Genomic DNA, 22,896 nt, shown 5'->3' with positions numbered 1-22,896 from the left:
GCTGGGCCCACATCCACATGGTCACCCACACTCAGGAGAGGGCACTCCATTGTGAGCTTCATTTTGTTTCCTCACGCTGTTGCAAACATTCAGTCACGCAATTAACAGGCACCCAGCAGGTCCACGTGAAGCCGGGAGGCCTGTCTTTGTGAGAGGAGGCCAACCCCCTGGCCTTGGACAGGGTCATCCTGAACCCCTTGGCCCACCTGCTCCCACCCAGCTGTCCCATTTCCTGGACTAATGTCCACTGTAGGGCCTCACCCTTCTCACCCCACAGTCAGCTCTGTCTTGGCTTCTCAATGGCTGCTTCAGCAGGGGTTCCAGGGCTTGGTTCACAAGTGGTAGAGACTAGAGGAAAAATGTTTAGAACTAGACATAGGAGAATAATTCATCCTGTCTGTTCTCAAAAAATGACCAAGACAGATTTCTGCTGAATCAGCAATACTGCAGGTGTCACACATGTAAATAATATCCTTCTATCTGTAACTCCGGCCCATCATCATTTGGGATTCCACCACCCACAACAGGCCCACAGTAGGTTTGTTTGAGGAGGATTTGCTCCTCGCCTTTTGTGAAGAGACAGCACGCTCCACTTGCCACCCCTATCTCTCAGCTTTTCAGTATTCACCCAGCTGAGTTCCAGGGCTGTGGCTTGGGATGCGAAATTTCGTTGCCCAGAAATGACTATTCATACACCTGGAGGATAGTCTCAAACACCAAGATGCCTAGCTTGGGGGGCTGCTGGGCATCCGTGTGTGTACCAACATGCAGGTCGTAGAGGGACACACCTATGAGTATTATGACTGGCTTTGGTTTCCTCTTAATGCCAACTCGGCATTGCTTCACAAAAAGGAGGCTGCTTTGTAAACAGTTCACTATGGAGTATACAGTATTCCCTGGTGTCAGCCACCAGACTCCATCAGAGGACTGCCAAGCTTGAATAACATCTGGTGTACCTGGGTGCAATTTGCACAGATACCTTAACAAAACTAAAACCTGACATCAGCTGTCAGCTCAACTGTCATATTCCAGGCGCAGGGACCACCTTACCTTTCCATATCACTTCCTTGGGTGAGGATTTAAGGTTAAGAACTGTTACATTTTGTTGAACTCAAGTTCAATCTCTACAGCCAAAAAGCACAGGTAAATGAAAGTAAATGTTCCCCCTCCTCATGTGGAGTGACCACTGGCTAGATACAGTATGAAAGCAACTGATGACCTCACTTGCTTGGTTGCCCACAAATAGGGCAGTGTGAAATAATGCCGAATTTAGAGTAAAAAATACCAAAGTTTGAGTCTTCACACCACACTGCTGACTACAGGATCTTGAACATTTAATCTGCTTAGCCTTGTTTTCCTTGACAGTAAAACAAGAATAACACCTTAGTGGTTAAAAACCAAGTCACTCAGTATTTATAAGTTCAATTTCTCCATTAAAAGATAATAATTATTAAATGAGTGAACGTATGTGAAAGCCTTTTACAAAATAACAAATGCAAAAGTGACTTTGGACTCAGTTCTAATACTATGGTCGCAACAGACCTTCACCTTGAGAGTAGAAACTTTTGTTTTCCACCTCTGTAGCCCCTCTGCCAAGTTCAATGCCTAGAATATAATGGACGCTCCATACCTGTGAGCCGAAGGAAAGGGATGAAGCAGAATCTGAATTATCTGCTGTTGGAATGAGTCAGTTGCCTTCAGGAAGTTGTCAGTATCCTAAGCCTGCAAATGCAACTGTGGAGTGGCGGTAAGGTTACCAGATGTGGTTGATAATCAGAGGGCATGAGGGGTCCCCATTTCTGCTCTCCTAACTCTATTTAGGTTTCTATTTATTAATTTTTTTCACAGATTCTGGGTTTCTGGGAGAGACCACCCAACCCCACCATGTCTCCCTCATACCAGGCAAAATGTGTGCTTAGGAACACATCCGATTGTCCTAACTTAGGAGGCCATCTGTAAAAGTTCTTTGAACCTGGCTAGGAAAAGAGCCAAGCAAAGGGGTGGCGTTGGGAGGAGGGAACAGATAAAAGTTGACCTTTTCTGGTTTTCTTACTTTTCCCTGATATCTGGGTGTGAAGCTAACTCTGGGATCAAAGGGATAGCACTTATTTCCAGAGTGGTCACAAGAATGAGCACTAGGAAAGTGAAGAACTTTGAGCTGTAGAGAGAGATGTACCAGGCCCTGCAGCAAAGGAGAGCGTAGGTGGCGCTGTTCACCTACAGAGAAGCTAGTCCCTCAAACAGATTGTCATGGTGCTTTCCATCCATGTCCTCTTTTCTCTTCACGTTCAGATTTTCTCCCATCTTGTCCTCTGTCTTAAATTCCTCTGTAAGTTTTAAAAATAAATGTTGCAAATGTTATTGTCACTTTAAATCCTCAGCCAAGTGTTGACAGGAAACAGACTGCCAGATATTTTTCCAGCAAAGATGGGTTTATTCAGGATCAGCAGAGAATTGCAATTCAGGGTCTGCAACCATGGTGAGCCATGTGAAAGTCCTCTGCAAAAATGGAGGGAAGGGGGAAGGTATAGCTCAGTGGTAGAGCCCACGTTTAGCATGCACAAGGTCCTGGACTCAATCCCAAGTACCTCCATCAAAAAAAAAAATCTTAAATAGACTTAATTACCTCTCCTATTCCCCCCCCCCCCCCCGCCAAAAAAAAAAATTGGAGAGGCTAACTCTTTTATAGATGGGAAAAGGAAGTTGGAAGGGCTTTGGTAAACAGAGTCCATGGCTTTTCATTGGCTGCGTCCTTGCCAGGAAAGAAGAGGAGTCTTTCTTCCTCCTAGTGAGGTTGGCTACCTTCACAGGGTGTGAGAGCTCCCCCTTCTGGTTTCCCAACTCTTTCTAATTGAGGTTTCTATTGATTATCTTTTTTTACACAAGAAAAATTAGGCGTAGCATGAAATGAAAAGAATTTACCATCGCTGAATTCCTGGGTAGTCATTTGTCCATGACTTGCCAGAGGTGAAGTGGAGAGAGATTCACGTGCAGAGGTGGAGTTTGGAGGGAGAGTTAAGGGAGTCTTAGAAAGGAAATAAATGATGTTGGTCAAGTGTGCAGCAGTTGCTGCCTCTTTGGTTTCCACCCAGGAGTGTGCCACCTGGTCAGATCAGGTGTCAGGACCAACATGGAGCCTCCATCTCTGCTTCTTCAGCCTGCACAGATCCTTGGAGGCAGCTGCAGGCTGAGCCATGCTTTGCCAACAAAAGCTGTCTATCTGATAAACTTTGGAAGTTCAGCTCATTGTCTGCCTCAGTATAAACAAGGAGATTTTCTCAAGAATGCTAACACACATTTGTAGAGAATCTGAGAAACTTTTGGGGTCAAGCTGCTCAGAGTTTCCCAAAGCCTTTGAACCTGAGTCCTGCCGTGTGTCTTGATCTCTGCTCCATCATTCTGTGAAAGAGAAGAATGGAAATGAAGTTCCCTTGACAGATTGTTGGAATAAGAGCCCAAGACTCTAGAGTCCCGTGCAGCTTCTTACTCTATTTCTACTCCTTCCCATTTCTCCTGACCCTGCTAGATTTTCTATCTGAATACGTGTTCTTTTCAAAAAAGCCAGGAGAAATGGGAATGTTCATTGATTTGACTGACCCTCTGATACTAATCACTGTTCTGAAAGAAATGTGCTCTTCTGATAAGATTACAAATAGAGTATTTGTCCCTCAGAAAACAATTGTGAAAATTAACTTGTGATTTATATTCGTAAATGAGGCATGAAGCAGTTGACAGTATGTTTCATTCCAAGCAATGCCAAAGTGAAAAAAAGAGATGTCAGATATTCTACTGTTTTCTGAGTCTTTGTGCTTTCCTTCCTTTTCCCACCAAACTACTACAAACAGAAGCCTACACTCATTTCCCATTTACATTTTAACCTACAGTCTGCTGTCTCCCCTAACCTCCCCAACACCCCAGTATGAAGCGTTAGTAGAGTACTTATGAATTAAGGTTGCTCAATTTCTTTGTCAAATCCAACGTGAACACTGCTCAGTCCTCTCTTCTAATCTTGATGCTATTCATACACTTACCTTCTAAAGCTCCCCACTCCGTGGCTTCCTCCCAGTCTCTCCTGGTCCGCTCTAGCCTTTTGCACCATTATTCCTCAGTCTCCTTCTGGAACTTTCTTGGTCTTTCTTTCTCCCTCTTATTGGTTTGCGACTTCAGTCTCCCATTAGTACACTTTATTTTAAAAATATCTCCTTTAGAGTAGCTCCAGTGTGCCTTGGAGCTCATGGTCATGCAGCTTGGCAACAACTGATTGGCCCAGGGAGGTCACCTGCTCTGATGGTATCTGACCTAAAGGATATGACAGAGTCCAATGGCCCCAGGATCGTCCAATTTATAGCCTCAGCTTCATCCACCACTGTGAAAACTACCAAAGATATCTCCATCCCTGAGCTCTGTCTCGAGCAGGAGACTCAAATTTCCAATTGTTTACTCTGTATTTCTACCAACAGGACCCTCCGTGACTCAGACTTTGTATATCCAAGACCAGGCTCATCCTGCCTTTCCCAAGGCTAACTCCCGTAGGACGGCACAATGCGACCAGTTATATTTATCGGTGCACCATCTTTGCCTGTTATCCCTCAGATACATGTCTTGGTTTTTCCAGCAGGCTGTTTCCCAGGCTCTCCTGACAGCTGCTTTCTGGCTTAGTTGGCCAATGTGAGGCTCTCTTAAGAGATTAGGTGAGAGGAGGGGGGAATCCAAGGCATTACACGTATACACACATATCTTGCCAGACAATGCTTAGAACGATTTCTGTTTTCTTGGTTGCATTGTGTATGAAACACTCTCCCTCTTTCTCACCCGTCAAATCACTCCATTCTCTCCTCTCTGTCCCCACTGCCACTGACTTACATCCAGTCTCCATCATTTCTCTCTTACATTTTGGTAATAGAATGTATGTCCTTTGAGTTAAGTCTCCTCATTCAATCTATTCTCTATATTGTTGCAGAATGAGCTCTCTAAGGTGATAACCAGGTAGTCCTCTCCCATTTAAACTGACCAGTAGTCGTCTTCAAAGGAAAATCAGCTGCAAGTAGCTCCTTTAGAGTAACTTCCGCGTGCCTTGGAGCCCATGGTCGTGCAACTTGACAACAACTGATTGCTGACCCAAGGGGGTCACCTGATCAGACCATATCTGACCTATAGGATAGGAGAGTGTTCAGTGCCCCATAAGGCAGCCTGGCTAGAGAACTTTGTTCACTGTGAGCACCGATAGTGCATCTAAACTAGTCAGCCTAATCAGATCCATTGGCAATTTTTGGGGAGAGACAGGGATGTGGCAGTGCGGAGCAGAAGTGGAAGAAACACAAAGTAGAGGTGTAAAGACAGTTATGGGGCAGCAGAAGCAATGGCACACTGAGAGTTAGTAGCAGTCAGTAGGCAGGCAGAGGAGTAGCAGTTCAAAGCTCAGTGTGGGGGCAGGTGGCTAGGGTGTTGCTCACGTGGTGGAGCGCATGCTCGGTATGCATGAGGTCCTGGGTTCAATCCCCAGTATCGCCATGAAAAAAAATAAACCTCCCACTTTTTCATGTATCCCTAAATAAACCTCTAGCCATAAAACGTCTGTTTCTCTTCCTCACAACCGAATTCCACCCATATTTATGCTTTTCACAAAAATCGCGTGCTTATTAGACTTACCTTTGGAAAGTTTAGGAAACACTTTCCACTCAAGACTGTCAGTGTAAAGTCCTCTGTGATTTTGCCTCCTGTCTCCAGCATCACCTGAGCAGAGTCGTCCTTCCTCAAAGGAACGGTGTGTTCTCTGTAACAGCACTGGGCATCTTTCTCTCAATGCAGTGACATAAACACAGATGATTATTCTTACTGACTAGCAGCAATCCAACTACAAGAGGGCTCTCAGGACTCTGTCCCTTTGTATTTACCGCTCCAGGTGCCTGCAATTGCCTGGAAGAGGGAATCCTCTCTCACTGTAAAGATTTGTGTTCTTTATGGCTCGGTTAAGGTGTCAAGGAAGACTTCTGTGCCATCCCTCTCCTTGACTGCCCCCAGTAGACAGGTCTTAGCTCCTGTTCTTCTGACACCTGTACAAGCTTATCATTGTTTTGAAATTGATTTACTTGCTATTCTTTCTCCCTAGATTGAGGAACTACCGGACTGAGATCCTAACTATTTCATTCTTGTGTGGCCCTGCTTGGACTACGCAGAGGGTCTGCAAGAAATTAATACATTCATTGCAGGAAAGCTTGTCCAAGTTATGGGAGACCTCAGGGAGCTGATGTGGTTATAGTGGAAAGCAAGCTGGAGTCAAGCTTTGGCTCTGGATCGAATTATTTGCATAATCACAAAGTATCTCAAACTGTGTCTGATTTTCCATAGCGGAACTGTGAAGAGATGTTTAAGGGTTCAGCCCAGGAACTTCTGTGGTCTTTGTCATGCTGTGAATGGCCTGGGACTTGCTCCTACTGATACCTCGTCCCCACCCGTCCCCACCCCACCCCACTTGTGGCTAGTGTAGAGCTGCAGGCTGCCTTGGTAACATTACACATCTGGTTAGAGATTTCATGCCCATGGCTCTGATTATTTGTTGTTGTTGCCTGATTTTGTGGAACAGAGAAGGATTTGTTATTCAACAGGACACAGAACCCTTTTTCCATAGTCAAGGTAGGCTTCAAGATGTGGATAACACAGATTATATCAATCTGAAGGTAGCTCCACAAAAAGTTTAATTTTAAATATATAAAACTCTGTTCAGCAGAGAAAGCTCTAAGAAGCAAAAACTTCCAGGTTACCGTGTTCAAAAACAGTGTTACCTACTTTTACGTATTTCAAACTCAGAGGCGAGAGAGAACAGTATGCAAAATTGATTTTATTGAACATGCATGTATATCAAATATAAAATTAGTTGAGCTGACAGATCTAGATAAGTCTCTAAATAGATCATATAAAACAGAAGATTAGCAATCATCATTTCTTAGATATTTCTCATCTATAATAAGACTTTTGCCATTGGCACAAACTTTGATATCATTGGAAAACATTTTTGATACTTGACAATCAAGGTATGAAATAGAAAATGGAAAAATATGAAATAGATCTATATTCTGAAACAAATAATTTTTTAAACAAGAAATCCATACTTCTTGGCTTGTCCTGTGGGAAAAAACATATCTAGCAGAACAAAGAGCTAGAACATCCAATATCCACATGGTCACCACATTTATTTATTTTTCAGGAACCAACTTTCTGGAGGAAAGGATACACAACTCCTCTCTGACACTCCAGCAAGAGTTATTCATGAGTCAAAAAGAAGTATTTAGCTAAAGTCTGCTGATGTTTCTTTGACAAGTTTGCTCTCCATTCTTACAATTACAGTCCATTGTTTGAGAGACTGAGGGCCATAACTAGTCTCTTAAGATCCCCTTGCTCTGTCTTGACCACACCCCACCCACAGCCTTCCTCCATGCTCTTGAGAATTACCGCTCTGAATCCTGAATCTCCGTTACCTGTTCATAAAATCCGAACTTCTTGATCTACACAAGCCTTGAACCCCCTGATCACTGCTCTCCTTTTCCGGCATCTCTCCTCATCAGCCTGGCCATGCTCTCCCCTCTGAAACCACTTGCATTTGCCTGGATGCCCCATGCAGTTTCATGCTTTCAGTCACTGAAGAGTGAAGTACCTCCCACGTATGTGCCAAGGTGTGGTGGGGGCGACTTTCACGCATTTGCTCATGCTGTCCCCAAGGCACAGAATGTCCTGCCCCAAATCTGTCCCTTTAGAAAACACTCCCATTTTTCAAGTCTTAGCACAGTGCCTAGAATTTTGGCCTTATTAGTGAAAATCAACCAGGTTTTTTTTCCTGTGCCTTTAATCAGCTGAACTGAAGAAAGTCTTAACAGTACTTTTATGTCTGTGAGACCATAAACTTTGAGAAAAAGGTCCATGTCTCGTTCATCTTTTCATTACCAGTGCCTGCATAGTACCTGACACGTGCGGCATTTCATCTTAGCCCCAATGAGTCCTAGTCAGCCTTTAGCTAGGCACAGCAAAGAACAAAATAAACAACCAAAAACTGCATCAGACACGACTTGATTATCGCTTCACAAGTTACAATCGAATTTTAGAAATATAAGGGATTTGCAGGACCACTGGTGTGAATCTTAACAAATGAAGCCCAGAGAGATTCATTAGAGACGCAGTCACGGCTCAAGGATTCTTTTCTAACCGTGATCAAGGCTCTATATACGCTTCTTCTCCTACCTTGTTAAACAACTGATCCCACTGAGCACAACTGAAACGAAAACTCTCCTTTCCTCCTAAGAAGGTCAACAAATTCTAGTGTCGTGAGAACATTTAATCAAAAAAAACCCCTCCTTTCTGGTTCCCTCTTCCCACACGTAGTGAAACACATCCGTTTAATGAGACCACGCAGCCTAACGCTAGCACTGCCTCCTTCACTCTGACTTCTCCTGCCCTTCAGGAAGAGTTCATTTCTTCTGCCTCTGTTCCCATAGCACTGCATTTACACTAATATAGGTCGTTAAAAATTGATATTAACTGCAGACCATGAAATTGTACCAGGTCAGGGTCTGGCACATAATGAGCACACAAATGAAGGATGAATTGAATCTGGCTTTGAGGATATGAAGCGAGTCAGGACTAACTATGTTCACTCCAACCTTAAGTACTTCCTTTGGCTTTTAATGAGGGATCATGATCTTTGAACACAAATTTAACACCAGACAGTGGTTTTTGTTACCTGCAACACCAAAGTCTGCCCCAAAGGGTGTTAAATATTTATGAGGACACCATTTTTTTAAATGAATTTATTTAAACAATTGCTACATGGATAATATACAGGAAGTGAAAAACCACTAATACAGTGGAGTCTCACAGTGGTTGTTTGTAACGTAGACACACTAAAAATAATTTTCAATGTCTGGAATAGGCCCATAGAACACTTTATCCTGTGGTGTTGCCATTTTATGTTTTAATTATTTAAAACATTTAAATGATTAAACACAAAGGTTAATTATTATTAAACTCTCACTACATTCGTGGTAGGTAAATTAGTGGTGATAAAGCATCAGATACACTAACATCTGCTCTTAAATTCATTCTGATTGGATTACTGAGTGACCAACTCCACCCTCCTCATACTACTCATTATGTGACTCATTATCTTGTGATTCTTGATACTTTATAAAGCATTTAATACTTGAAATGCAGGTCTAGCTTGTGCTTTAATTTTTAGAATTTGGTCATTTTGCAAACACGCTTACACGCTGGCTTGAACACTGCTACATCACAACTCTGATATGAAAACAGCCTCTGTGTAATCAACTTACATGCCTGGTGGCATTAAGACACTGAAAAATTATTCTTAACAGTTATTTCCTTTGGTCCCACTTGTTTGGGTTTTATAGACTGCTGAAGCGTCGTTCTTTTAAGGATGTAAACCGTACTGACTTAGCAGTGAAAATGGAGAAGCCTGACTAGAAAACAAATCTCAGGGCTTTTAGAAATTCTATGGTGCAGTAGTAAGTGCTTTAAAAGATAAATCATCCAATGACAAACATGCAAGTTACACCGGTGGTGCAAGAACCTAAGTGAATGGATGGAACGTGCCTTTACATTCACCTCTACCAATGCTTTGCACTAACCACACTTGTATGATAAGAAAGCCATCAAGAACGAAGCTTGTCTTTCATCAGCCTGAGTGTATGTGGATATCTGTATATTTAACTGGCACATACACACTCCAAGTACCCAGATTACTTCAATCCTATATTCATTTTCCTCTCAGAGTGGTTTAAAGGAACTACAGTGACACATAAAAGGGGGAAAAAAAAAAGAATGCCAGGACTCCTATTAAGTAAAGCCAAATCAAATAATACTGCAGCGCTAATAGCTAAAACACAGATTTCTATAGTTCTGGTCAACTACTTTGTCATTAAACCTTAACTTTGCCAATATGGTTTCAAGTAATGAAATTATTCTTGACTTACTGGAAATTATACATAATACATGAAAAAAAAATTGTGATTTTGTTTTTGGCCAATCATCAAACATGTTTTCATCTGAGTAAGGGAAATTCTTTGAGTTTAATACAAATTTTTCAATGAAACAACATAAATTTACAATAAACTTAGTGATCTTATTCAATAAATTTTCCAATCTTCAAATTCAGGCGTAACAGAGAAGAGCAATGATTACAGGAGAGAAAATAATAATAACACAAATAATCTCCTGTGGCCATCATCTTAGGGGCTGGTTTTCTTGTAACGACGCATTCTATCAGAAGTTGTTGCGTTTCCAAGATTTGCACAATGCTTTAAAATGGAACTGCCTGAGAAGATTCAGAAAGCCTTTTGTTCTTGGGCTTACATGGTAAGCACTTGGCGTGATTCTTAATCACATTTTTATCCGGAACACAGTGTTACAGGTCACATTTTTCTCGACTATGCATATACTGATTTGTGCTCTACAAATATGAACATATCTACACACCGAATACACACTGACAAGGGGGCATGAAGTTAGCCAGCCATCCATAAGCAGAATGGAATAAAAATTGCAGGAAGGGTAGTATATGATGCCATGCCCAGACAGACTATAGACGCCAATCCCAAGACTGCCGAAGCAAGAACGCTTCTCTGATCGCGAATAATTATCTTCACATTCTCACAAAACTGGAAAATAAAATGTAAGAATATTAGAAAAGGTGGCTAAACTGAAGAAGAGTCACCTATCCCAAACAGCAGAGCAGAGTTTCCCCAGCTATTTTCTATCTACCAGACAGAGGAGATTTCTCTCACATCTTAGGAAAGGATTTAAGATGTTACTTAATAGTTCAGTTTCTTGATGCCACATCCCATAGTAGCTGAAATGATACTTTAGGCTACTAGGTTAATCCTGGAAGCTGTCTTTGAAAAGATAGGACATTTATAGGAAACTAGGAAATGTAAGCACATAAAAGTTATTCAGGATTAAAGGTTAAAAACCATATTAAACTGCCTCTCAATAACAATAACATATTCTAAAGTTAAATAAGCAAATCAAATTTAGCATATCATTCCTGGTGAATTCAGTTCCCACAACTCACCAGCCTACAGTTTGGTAACACTCATGATGATAACTTTCTCATCAGTCTCAAAACCGAAAGGCACACAAAGTCTGATTTGGTTGTCATACCCCATTCCCTGCCAAAATAGGTTATGTTCACAATCAGTTATGTGACACAAAATTGACTGCTGCAAATACAGATAAATTAAACATGATCCTTACCCCTGAGGAATGCATTCTTCTAATGTGTGTAATTTTTCTTCCTTAGAAAACTAATTTCCAGAGAAAATAGCTATGGTTGAGTTCTGGATCATCTAACCATTTAACCTGTCCAGACTACCCTCTGCTCCTGCAATGGGAATACTGAGGTTATTATGAGGATCGAATGAGACCTTTTTTGCAGAAGTACTCTGTACTCATCTGCACACTGTATAAATGTAAGGTATTACAATGATTATTATGACTGCTATATTAGTTGACAATTATCTCTACCTCCTCACTGTCAGGGCAGAATGTAGCAATCAATTACTTCATTTTGATATGAGTTTTAAGCTCCTTTTCTAGACATGACATTATACGCTTTTAGGGTCTCCTATAGTGGCCTGTTTAGTCCTGGACAGCTAGGTTTCCAAATTCTTAATGGATAGAATGCACAAGTTCAATATATTTTAACACACTATCTTCACTGTAAAGTTGTCCCTGTCCGTACTTTATACAGTATCTCAACAAATACAAAATTTCCTGTTGGTTATCCAGATGTCATTCTTTTTATATGTCAACTATATGATTTGTCTCTTTTAAACTAAACTAACAAGACATTGAGTTACAAACACACCATCTTAAAAGTGATGAGAATGAAACTGAATGAAGTTTTCAGGACAATGAGAAAGTTGCTTAGCAATTAATGGGAAGGTATACACTGAAGTAAATGAGAATATCGTCTTGATACAGTCATGCTTCCTTTATCTTTTTTCCCAATAATTTTTAATTAAGGCCTACACAGTATCATTCTGGGCTCTCTTTTCCCCAAAAGATTTTCCCAAGGAGCATCTCATTTCGAATGTCCTAGTCTTGTTCACTTGGCTGTCAGTGCAGGAGGCATCTCTCAAAGGTAGGAAAATGTCTTGTATTTCTAGGTGTTAAGAAGCCTGTAAGGGCAGTTTTGAGCACTGAATCCCCAGAAATTAAAAGGGGTCTGTGCATTCATTTTGGCAATGAAAACCAGCAAAGGAAAAAAAAAGGATAAGGAATAGTAATAGTTACTAATTAAAGGGCTTTATAGTTTACAAAACACTGAAATTTTTAACAATAATATAAAAGTTTAATTTTTTGATTTCTAAACTTATAAAAAAAAAAAGAGCATCACTACAAAAAAATAAGATTCTCTCCGAGTTCACGTTTATATTAATTGCAGTGTTTTCGTGAGGGAAAGCGCTTTTGAGAGTTTTCACAAACTCAGATTTAAGAGGCAACTCTGCAACTCTCCTGTTGAGCTGATAATAGCTGTATATATTGTGAACTCCACAATTCGTCCCAGAATCAGGTCATTCCTTATGCTTCTGAAAAATAGAAACCAGTCCTCCTTCAGTATTAATGACCTACTTCTCCTAGGGCATGTTCAAAAACACTCCTTAGAATTGGAATATTTGGGACGGGGATTTTTTTCTCCCCCCTCCCCAGGAAATCTACTCTGTGGCCAAGCTGTTTGTTAGACCATTCAAAGCGAGGACAAAAACTCAACTTCACAAGAGGTGCTATGCAGCAAATAGCAATTAAAACACTTCTCTACTTCTGTGAAATCTTCCAAACTTTCCAAAGATGAAAAACTACTCCAGCTAGTTGTTAATGCAGATTAAATATTTTACTACCTTAAGAAAGCACTTGTACTGTTGTGTGTGTGTGTGTGTGTGTGTGTGTGTGTGTGTGTGTGTGTGTGTGTGTTTGGTAGAAGTATGTAATACAGTGCTATATGTGTTCCATGAAAGGGTAACTCCTAATTACGGGATAGAAATACTGTTTTTCCTTAGAGAAATGATTTGCTTTGGGTCCTGAGTAAATCTGACGTGTTTCCTTTTGAACACTTTTGGAGCCAGTGTTTGTAAATGTGGTGAAGTTCATTTCTAGACGGGCCTGGACTGGAGCTGTGAGTCTTGAATCACTGCACAGTGCTCTAATTGTATTTTTATTTTACTTAGAAAATAATTCCTAGATTGAGTCTCTCGTGGCTTTATAAATAATCTATAGAGTTTTAGACACTGATGTATACAAGCATTATACTTTCCTGCTCTGCCACAGAGGAAAGATTTTCCTATATGGGTCCAAAAATTAAGATGTAGAGCAATAGAAAATTGGTTACATGGCCTCAGATTCTTTGGTCCCACAATATCTAAGGTGAAGAGTAAAATCTGAAGCTTCTTTTGTGATTGCCCAGGTTTTCACAGTGAAGGGCACACATTATCAATACCTCTTTAGCCACTGCAGGGAAGGCTGAGAAAGCTTCCAATTGCAAATGAAGTTGCAGGCTTAAAATGTTAACTTTACAAGTGAAGAGGTTTCAAAAGTTAATAAAAATCCACTTTTTTTCCTTTGGGTTTGTACCTAATGTAATCATCTTAAATTCGAACTTTTTTTTTTTTTTCCTTTTTAAAGTAGCCATAAAAACGACCTTCCAACATTTAATGGCTCTTCTTGAAAATCAATTGTTTTGATCTCTGGGGAACATGTAAACAAACTAACCTATCTGTGGGACTAGTCGGTAAAGGATGCTTAACAATGAGGAAGTCTAGATGGGGATTAAAGCCAATACTGAAAGAATTCAGAATACCAAGGAAAAGACTTCTCTGAAGCCCAGACACAGGAGGAAGGGATCTACCTGGGAGGTCTTCTTAATAGAAATCTTGGTAGTTTATTATTAAGCAAAGGAAATTCACTCTCTGCAGCTTAGGGGGAAACTGCATGCATCCTTATTTTAAAGGGACAACATTTGTACTATACAGTGTTATAGATTAGATATAAACTCTGGATACTTTCCTTCCAACTGCAATTCTTGGGTAAAGTTGCAAGCACAGGGTGACAGATTTTCTGTGACTCTCCCATTTACCTGCCCTTTGTCATATTTCAGCTACCCTGGGGGACACCATGATGACTTCCGCAGCAATAACTGGGCAGCTCTCTGGCATCGCTGGCAACTGTACTGCACTGCCACACTCTTTCACTGTGCATTTCGAGATATCCTGCAAGGCACATTGCCACTTATGTATTCACTTGGCCTCCCCGAGGAACATCAGAGGACTCCTTCCTAAGTCTAGAACTCAATCCCTGCTCAAACCCAGGGGAGAGAAAAGGTTAGAGATGGGAGGGGGCGTCCTCACCGAGCCCACCGGCGAGTCACGCGTCGTACCTTGTCCGACTGGGGGCTGATGGCGGTGCCGAACCTGCAGTAGGTCACGAAGTGCTCGCAATTGTTCCACAGTAGGCTGTAGGAAGTCGTGCCCAGCAGCTTCTCCGCCCTCTGCGCCACCTCTTCGTTTAGCAGCGCCTTTTTCTTGAGGGACTTGTCCAGGTGATTGACCAGGATGTCGGCACCGTAGGCAAAATCCTCCACCGTGTCCACGCGGATGCTGGCCACCTTGACAATGACGCCCAGGACGAGACGCTTGTTAGAGACCACCTTCTGCGTGAGCCCCTTGTCATCGGTCAGGGCCAACAGGATGTCCGGCATCATGTGCGCGACACGGTTGTCGCCCAGGTAGATGCCATAGTGTGTGAAGTTGGTCCGGGGCACCTCCAGCACGTCGCCGCGGAGGAAAGAGTTTACACTGTAAGTGGTCATTGCCTTGTTCTCACCCGGGGTGCCCGAACTGAAGAGCTTGAAGTTGGAGATGAGGAGCAGCTTCTCCAGCACTAGGGACACCGCCTCCAGCATCGGGTTCTTCATCCTGCAGGGAAAAGGGAGTTTTAGGGGGACTGCCGCCCCTCGGGCGCCGGCCGGGACTGGCAAGGTGAGCTGGCGAGACAGGGCGCTGCGCCGCTGCTCACCTGCCAGCCAGCCGCTCCGGGCCGCGGGGCAAGGCGGCTGCGGAGGAGGGAGGGCGAGAAAAAAGGGAGAGGGAGAAGCCTGGAGATTGGCTTGCCCGAACCTCACTGCGGACTGAGAAGGATAAGGAACCGGCGGCGGTGGCTGGTGGCTGGACAGTGGGACCCGCGCCGCAGGCAGCAGGCGGGGACCAGCACCTGGTGGCCGGGCCGAGGCGCAGGGCCGCGCGCGGTGCTCTGCGTGGCGAAGTCTCTAAGGCCTTTTATTGCCGTCGAGGGGGCGGGGCCGAATGCCGTCACAAACCCAGCGAGAGCGCTGATTGGGCGCCGGCGGCGAGCGCCGAGCGCCGCGGGGACGGCCGGTACTCAAGGCTCTTTGCAAGCAACAAGAAGCCTCTCGGCTTCGGGGGTTCCGCCCCGCGACCCCTTTACAAGCACAGGCTTCCTCTCGCATTCGAAACTTTAGCACTTCCCGCCTCTAAGCGGCCGTGTTTGGAGAGTAGAGGCCGAGCGTGGCCGCACAAAAGATCCTGCACCTGTCTAGAGTGGGGCGCGTTCTGGGCACTTTCTGGGACGTTTTTGGTGGAAATTCCCCTGGAACGAGATTTCTGAGCAGAGTCACCTCCCTCTAAAAGGTTGGCTACCCGGAGACCAAGGCTTACTCAAATGTTTGCATTTACTCTGAGAAGTGTGAGCGCCTCGAAAGCCTGCAGACTCCCTCCTAAGCTCCGGAGAGCGGTAGTCCCGCACACCGCGCAACTTTCTACCCTTTAAAAGCCCCGAAGGACGCTTGCTTTGGGCTGGCGCGCGGGTAGGGAGCGACCCCGCGAGCCATCGGAACCCCAGGCGCCTCGGCGCTCCGAGGCACCAGTGACCGTTGAGCGCACCGCTCCCAACGGTCAGCGAGTAAAACGGCGAAGCGCCCAACGTCCTCCCGGAGAGCCGGATTAATGTCGAAGTTTTATTTCTTCGGCTTTAGGGGTCACATGGACCCAGCTTCGGTTCACCCACCGAAACTTTGCCGCTCCCTTTTAAAGCGCAGCCCTCCGAGGTGGCGAGGAAGGAAGAGGCACTGAGTTCCTCGCCCGAGCGCCTGCGGCGGGCCCCAGGTGCACCGGCGAGGGGCCCTGGGGAGCGCCCGGGCCCGGGAGCTGCGGGCGCGACGTCCGCCCTGGGCTCCGCACGCGGTGTCCCGACCCAGCGCAGAGTTCCGCGATAACACATTATGTAAATGCTTGAATTCCTCGGACAAAGGCCACAATGGAGAGCCTCGGTTGCCTCCACAAAGCCGCCCAGTGCGGGGCTAATAGGTTTCGTCAGTAAGCAGATTCTTCGCCCGCCTGGGGGAGGGGCTCCCTGTGGATGATGGATGAAGGGACATTCATCTTACCTGGAAGATGAAGGGGACCCTGGAGACCAGACGGGGAGGAAGCCGGCTCCCCATTATCCTCCGAGGCCCGGCCTTTGCTCCCACCCCCTGTCTGCCCTCAGCGCTCTGTCCCAGTCGCCCCGCTTGCTGGTGACTTTTGTTCATTTCCCAAACGATTTCGAATCACACTACAGTCCCAGCAAAGAGAAGAAAACTCCATTCCCTACAAACGGATCGAAAGAGGAAGGTGGGGAAGGGGAGAGAGGCAGTGGACGTGGAAATCTTTTAAGACATTTATTTCCCCAGTCTTATCCCAAAATTTAAAGAAAAGCGCAGTTAGCGAGTAGCTTAAACGAATCAAACTGCTCCGCACTCAGGCGCTCGTTAGCGTTCGGCGGCCCACCAGCTCAGCGGATGGACTGGAACTCTGGGCAGTCGTAGAAGCCTGATCCAGACCGACGTCGGACCCTTAGGCTCAGGACGCGCTGGTCTGGTCCAGTTCTGGGAAAGCGCGGACACCGGAGCCTCCAGGGTCACAGGCCAAACGGCCCGGGCAGATCAAAGGCGACTCTGTAATTAGCGATTTCCGTCTCCAGTGGTCACTAACCCGGCCTGTAATGCCTGCGACCGTCTGCACCCGGCGAATGTGCCGGGGGAACTGCTCACGGCTCCACAGAGGGCTTTTTTCAGATAAAAAGGAAAATATTACGGAGCAGTCACCTAGAGACCCTCCTCAATGGCCGCACTCCCACGGCGTTTTGGGAAAGGTGGGCGACGCCAAGCTGATTTACGTTTGGTTTTTCTTTCTTTACAGGTAGCGTTAATTATTTTGGCCGCTTCTGAAAAAAACGGAGATGAGATTAAAATGAGGCATGAATCGGAGTACTTTGCTCAAGATGTAGGGATTCTGCTGCCTTGGGAAATGAAGGGGGCGGGGGCTGTCTCCATAGTTTCTTGAAAGTTTTTGTTTGCCAGGGTTAACTCCCAATTTTTAAGCCAGAATATTATGCCATTACATAAATTAATTTTCCCAATGAAACTGCCCAAAGCAGCCCTCTCCTCCTGCCCTGCTTGCCGGGGATTCGGCTTCTGGAAACTCAAAGGAGACAGTGGAACATCTTCATTTATCCGGTTTCTGAAATCTCCTCAAACCTATTAAGGGGGAGGGCTTAGCGAGGATTAGGCTGCCTTTCAGCTGAGAAAATGCAGCGTCGAATGAGATCTTGTTGACTGAACTGATTCCCTCCCCTCCCTTATTCTTCAGCAATCATTGAAATCTTCCCTTGCAAAAAGCCACTTCTTCACGTTCTCAGGGCTGCATTATGTGTATTTCTATGGCTGAGCGGCCACATTTTGATGGCTCCTTAGAGACACACTTCATAAATAATACGTATATACACTAATAAGCTCACATTCCCACTAAGATTTTCCTGCCTGAATCAATTTTAGCCAAACTAAAAGAAGACAACAGCTATTAGAAGGAAAGGCCCAAGAGAAATCTAACACCAGAACGTTCTCCTTCCTAAACCAGAAGCGGTCATTGGTCGAGAAGTGAATCTGGCTGGCTAGAAAGACCCCTTGTTCCCCAATTGTAGGAAAGGTGGCTACATGCAACAAGTTTCAGTGTACAAATGGGCTGAAAGGACTCGAATGGGTCGCCAGATCTGGTGGGGAGATTCTGAGAGTTCTGGCCTTCCGGTCAACATGTAGGCTTCACTCAACTGTCAACTCTTTCCTTGGCCACCGCTTCCCTACCGTCCAGCACAAAGTCCAAAGTTGAAAGACAGCAGCATCCCCACCTGCGAGTGGGTCCCTCTGCTCTGCTCGGGCCGAGGTCTGTTTCTCCCTACGGCCAAAGTTCCGTTGGGGTTCTGCGCAAAGAAGGCTTAAATTGGGGCATCTAACTTGTAGGCTTCACCCCTGTCTCTAGATCCCATCGCGGGTCCCAGAAGAAAGCGTTCCTGTCCTCAAGGACAAGGGGAGGAGTCCTGCAGGAGCCTGGAAGGCTAGTGGACTTCCTACCTGTGGATTTCATACCTCTGAAGACTCCGTCTTCCTCAGATGCCTTTGCGGAGGAGTAGAAGATCACAGTATCCTGGGCTTCCTGGGTGTGAAGCACTAAACTAATAAGCATTTTCTCACTTAATCCTTATAACCCTATCAGGTGTCATCTCCATTTTACACAAGAAGAAACTGAGGTTATAACTGTCTCCTCACCTTGTTAGTGTGGATCAGGACTGAACTGCAGGCTCTTTGCTCCCAGGTCCACCACCACTGGGGAAGTCTGACCTCCCATCAGTTCATCTACCTGTCACCCATTCATTTACTGAGTACCTGATGTGCCCAGTCCTGGAAGCTCAGTGAAATATCCAAGCCTAAACTTAGATCCCAGAGCTTTTCCTCTTCCTTCCCTCCTTCCTTCCTTCCTTCCCTCCTTCCTTCCTTCCTTTCTTTCTTTCTCTTTCTTTCCTTCTTTTTCTTTCTTTTAAATTGGTGTATAGTCAGTTTACAATGTTATGTCAATTTCTTGTGTACAGCATATTTCAGTCATACATATATATATTCATTTTCATATTCTTTTTCATTATAGGCTACTAAAAGATATTGAATAAAGTTCCCTGTGCTCTACAGTATAAGCTTGTTTATCTATTTTATATATAGCAGTATCTACAAATCTTGAACTCCCAATTTACCCTTTCCCACCCCTTACCCCCCAGTAACCTTAAGTTTGTTTTTTATGTCTATGAGTCTGTTTTTGTTTTATAAATAAGTTTGTCTTTTTTTTAAGATTCCACATATAAGTGGTATCACATGATATTTGTCTTTCTGTCTGACTTACTTCACTTAGTATGATGATCTCTAGGTCCATCCATGTTGCTGCAAATGACATTATTTTATTCTTTTTATGGCTGAGTAGTATTCCATTGTATAAATTATACCACAACTTCTTTATCCGTCATCTGTTGATGGACATTTACATTGTTTCCATGTATTGGCTATGGTATACAGAGCTGCTATTAACATTGGGGTGCATGTATCTTTTAGAATTAGAGTTCCCTCTGGATATGTGCCCAGGAGTGGGATTGCTGGATCATATAGTAAGTCTATTTTTAGTTTTTTGAGGAATCTCCATATTGTTTTCCATAACAGCTGCACCTAATTAAACTTATAAGCTTTTGCACAGCAAAGGGAACCATAAGCAAAACAAAAGGACAACCTACAAACTGGAGAAAATATTTGCAAAAGATGAGACTGACAAGGGCTTAATTTCCAGAATATAAAAACAGCTCATACAACTTAATAATAATTAAAAAAAAATACAAAAATGGGCAGAAGACCTAAACAAGCAATTCTCCAATGAAGACATTACAAATGGCCAATAGGCACATGAAAAAAATGCTCAATATCGCTAATTATCAGAGAAATGCAAAACAAAACTACCATGAGGTATCACCTCACACCAGTCAGAATGGCCATCGCTCAAAAGTCCATGAATGATAAATGCTGGAGAGGGTGTGGAGAAAAGGGAGCCCTCCTACACTGCTGGTGGGAATGCAGTTCGCCACAGCTTTTCTTTAAATTTGGACTTTATTTCCATGCTCCTCTAGTGCCACGAGTTCCAGTGCTAAACACCAAGTTATTTTACTGCCATGGTGAGAAAGGTCTGGTTAGGGTTCTGGTCAATAGTACACCTTCACCAGAAAGGCTCCAGCACTTGAGTGGCCAGTAGTCCTCCACCCTCTTAGACACAGGAATGGGCGCCTGGGGTGGGGAGGGCACAGGTGTTGGGCATCTGCCCGAGGGCACAGAGTCAGAAGCGGAACCTAAATGGGGTGTCTCAGACTTCTTCCCTCTTAGACCACCTTCTTTTCCCTAAGCCTGGTGCACTTGGCTTTCTAAACTTTGTACTTTTGAATTATTGTCCCCCTTTAGGATGATTTTGTTGTTTTTCTTATATTTTTTAAGATCATTAAATCACCAGTCACAGACATTATGATCATCTTAACACTTGTTTTTCCTCTGATCTCGCTACCCGTCTATCTTCAGTTCCTCTGCCTATGCTCAGTTCTGGCCCCCTGGACACAAATGGAGGCCCTAACCAGCTGACTCTCAGGGGACATGGAGAATAAAGGCTTTTGAACTTCCCTTCGGAGATAGAGGAAAAAGAACAGACACCTCTTCATGGAGCCTCCTAACCCAGTGCTCCCCGGAGTGTTCCTGACAGGAATCCATCACCTCCTGGGAGGGGGTTTTTCTAGCTTCCTTCCTGGCTGGCTAGCACCTTATTATGAGGGTCTCATTCCTGCCCTGGGAAGTTAGTCCTTCAGAAAGGTTAAAGGCAGCAGCTCCAGCCAGACAGGATTTAGTTGTTGTTTTTGACAACCATAACTTAAGAACACGGAGCAAAACAAGGAATTTACATTTAATATTGTAAAGAATCATGACTCAAATGAATCCAGTTTATTAATAAATTAAGAACAGGTTGAGGCAGCTGTGATGTAGGAGAAGGAGGCAGAAACCCTGAGGGTAAGGCCTGGTGTTGCCATTTATCGCTAAATAAACTCAGACCAGTCATTGGCAACCTTTGAGCCTCCATTTCGTCTCTCTAAAATGGGAATAATATTTCAGAGGAGAATTTTGAGGATTAAGCAGAATCAAACCTATTGTGTCAAGGGTCATAAAGTGATACATCATCTCTAACATCATCTGTGTTAGTCATCAGTGAAGCAGAGTAAGGCAGAGGTGCTTCTCTCTTTCTGCTTGGACAGAACAGTCATCCAAGAATGCGGAGTAGACAAAAGGCATGCTTTTACTCACAGACTCCCTCTGATGTCTCAGCGCAGGGCCACAGAGGTGAGCAGGAAGTAAGTACGTGAGTGCTTTGGAAGTGAGCGCAGCAGGCAGAGGCAGATCTCTGCTCCTCCGGCTGCTGGATGCCAGGGAAGCCCTTTACAATTCATAAACACAAAGACAAAACCTGCCATTTGAAAGTGCCTCTCATGAATACAAAACCCCCCAAAAGTCCATCTTAGAAACAATCAAATGACATGATACCAAGGAGTGACTAAAATTTTTGAGATGCTCATGACAAGTAAAGCACATTACAGTTTAAAATACAAATAATAAATGACAAGCCATGGCATTTCTTAACAACGTGGAGCAGATACCTTATAAATTCACCTTCTTTCTTTTTGATTCTCATTTTATTATTGTGAGGCAACAGTAAACATGGATATTGGATGACCCAGGTTTGTTAACAAAAGCAAATGTGACAGTAATAACCTTTGGCTACATATTCAAAAAGTAACAACCACACCAGTGTATTCATACAGGAACTGTACAGAGAAGTCAGGTTTGGCTATGCCCCAGACAGGTCAGCACTGGTGATCCCCAGTAATGCGAAGTACCAGGAACAGTGGTGAATGCCATGCTATTAGCTGTATTTCAAAAATCCTTTCTAAATACACAGACATTGTAAAGATAAAATGACAGGTAACTGAATGCAGAACTTTTTTAACATCAGTCTTAGCTTTTGCAACTCATAGCTGATGGTTTGTGAGATCACTGAGAGCCACGAGGCCTCATCTATAAAGTGTCTTGAGCTGGATTAGAAGGAGATGCTCTTTAAACCCTTCCAAGTGTGCATGGTCCACGGGCCTATGAAAATCAAATTACTCAGGCCCTTCAGACAGTCTTAGCTGTTGCTCTTGGTGAATTTTCACAGGGAGTAATTCCCAGAAAAAGAAGATAAATCACTGTCTGGTACTTAGAAAATCTAAACAGCATTCACAATAACTGCTTTAAAAAGTGCAATGCCTCATTGAATTAAAAAAATAATAATAAAAAAGAAATCACTCATAGTCCAGTGAAGCAGTAATTACACAAGAAGGAGAGAAGAGACTGAGCAGGAGTCTGGCAACAGTTGGTTCTGGAAATCAAGGGCTTTTTTGATAACATATGTTCAATCATAAATTTTAAATAATACAAACACAATATTTGTGTTTCGTCAATTTTTGTAGCAATATATATTATTGATTTTTGAAAAGAAGAACATGTCTTTAATTTCTAAAATTAACTTGAAAGGAAATAAATGTATCTTTCTGGTATTTTTGTAATTACATTTACTCTTACCCACCCCAGGCAAAAAAGAATTCAGTGTAGTCCAGCTAAAGCTGATTTATACCTCAACAGCTCAAACAACTATAAAAAAGGGAAATTGGATTTTAAATTGTCTCATTCTTCTTAATTGGGAGAACTCCAAGTGGGCAGCTCTCTCCTTAGGGACCAGGCTGCCTACATTCTCCAATGTAGGCACAAAACTTTGTGCTTCAATTAAGTTCATTTATTTTTACCCTGGTCGCCCTCTGCAATGACTTGCCTTTATGTCAGATTACATAAAGTTACTTTCATTTTCTTAACACGCAGACTTCCCCTGTAAAGAATGTGAGTGGAAT

At 43.6% G+C, this 22,896-nt stretch overlaps 1 protein-coding gene and 1 long non-coding RNA gene across 7 annotated transcripts in view; both read right to left on the bottom strand.

Annotated features, from left to right (window-relative positions):
• Nucleotides 1-6,818: 6,818 nt before the first annotated feature.
• LRAT (lecithin retinol acyltransferase) lies at nucleotides 6,819-15,333 on the bottom strand. Of its 6 annotated transcripts, XM_032465352.1 has the most exons (4): nucleotides 15,177-15,333; nucleotides 14,409-14,975; nucleotides 11,078-11,174; nucleotides 10,544-10,664 (listed from the first exon to the last, which is right to left on the bottom strand). In XM_032465352.1, the coding sequence occupies exons 2-3, from the start codon at nucleotides 14,972-14,974 to the stop codon at nucleotides 11,099-11,101; spliced, it is 642 nt and encodes a 213-aa protein (XP_032321243.1). In that variant the 5' UTR covers nucleotide 14,975; nucleotides 15,177-15,333; the 3' UTR covers nucleotides 10,544-10,664; nucleotides 11,078-11,098. The 6 variants fall into 6 exon arrangements, with proteins under 6 accessions (XP_032321214.1, XP_032321220.1, XP_032321228.1 ...); XM_032465323.1 differs by lacking the exon at nucleotides 11,078-11,174 and having other exon boundaries at nucleotides 6,819-10,664; nucleotides 14,438-14,975; XM_032465329.1 differs by lacking the exon at nucleotides 11,078-11,174 and having other exon boundaries at nucleotides 6,819-10,664; nucleotides 14,438-14,975; nucleotides 15,076-15,320.
• A 1,088-nt stretch (nucleotides 15,334-16,421) lies between these two features.
• Nucleotides 16,422-22,896, bottom strand: part of LOC116659019 — an 85,922-nt gene continuing 79,447 nt past the window's right edge. The window contains exons 7-8 of the long non-coding RNA XR_004314290.1: nucleotides 21,260-21,389; nucleotides 16,422-17,280 (exon numbers count right to left, since the gene is read on the bottom strand). This is a non-coding gene — a long non-coding RNA (uncharacterized LOC116659019). The remainder of the gene's footprint in view (nucleotides 17,281-21,259; nucleotides 21,390-22,896) is intronic.

The sequence above is a fragment of the Camelus ferus genome, chromosome 2 (assembly GCF_009834535.1).
Source record: "Camelus ferus isolate YT-003-E chromosome 2, BCGSAC_Cfer_1.0, whole genome shotgun sequence".
In the NCBI taxonomy this organism is placed as follows: Eukaryota; Metazoa; Chordata; class Mammalia; order Artiodactyla; family Camelidae; genus Camelus; species Camelus ferus.
The sequence above is the reverse complement of the archived record's forward strand: the minus strand, read 5'-3'. Positions and strand labels throughout refer to the sequence as shown.

What these genes read in the sequence shown, in the direction of transcription:
- LRAT (XM_032465323.1), bottom strand. Translation starts at nt 14,974, where the DNA reads ATGAAGAACCCGATGCTGGAGGCGGTGTCCCTAGTGCTGGAGAAGCTG. An exon ending in TCAGCCCCCAGTCGGACAAG is followed by an intron (nt 10,665 to 14,437) that starts GTACGACGCGTG and finishes TTTATTTTCCAG; the next exon opens with TTTTGTGAGAATGTGAAGAT.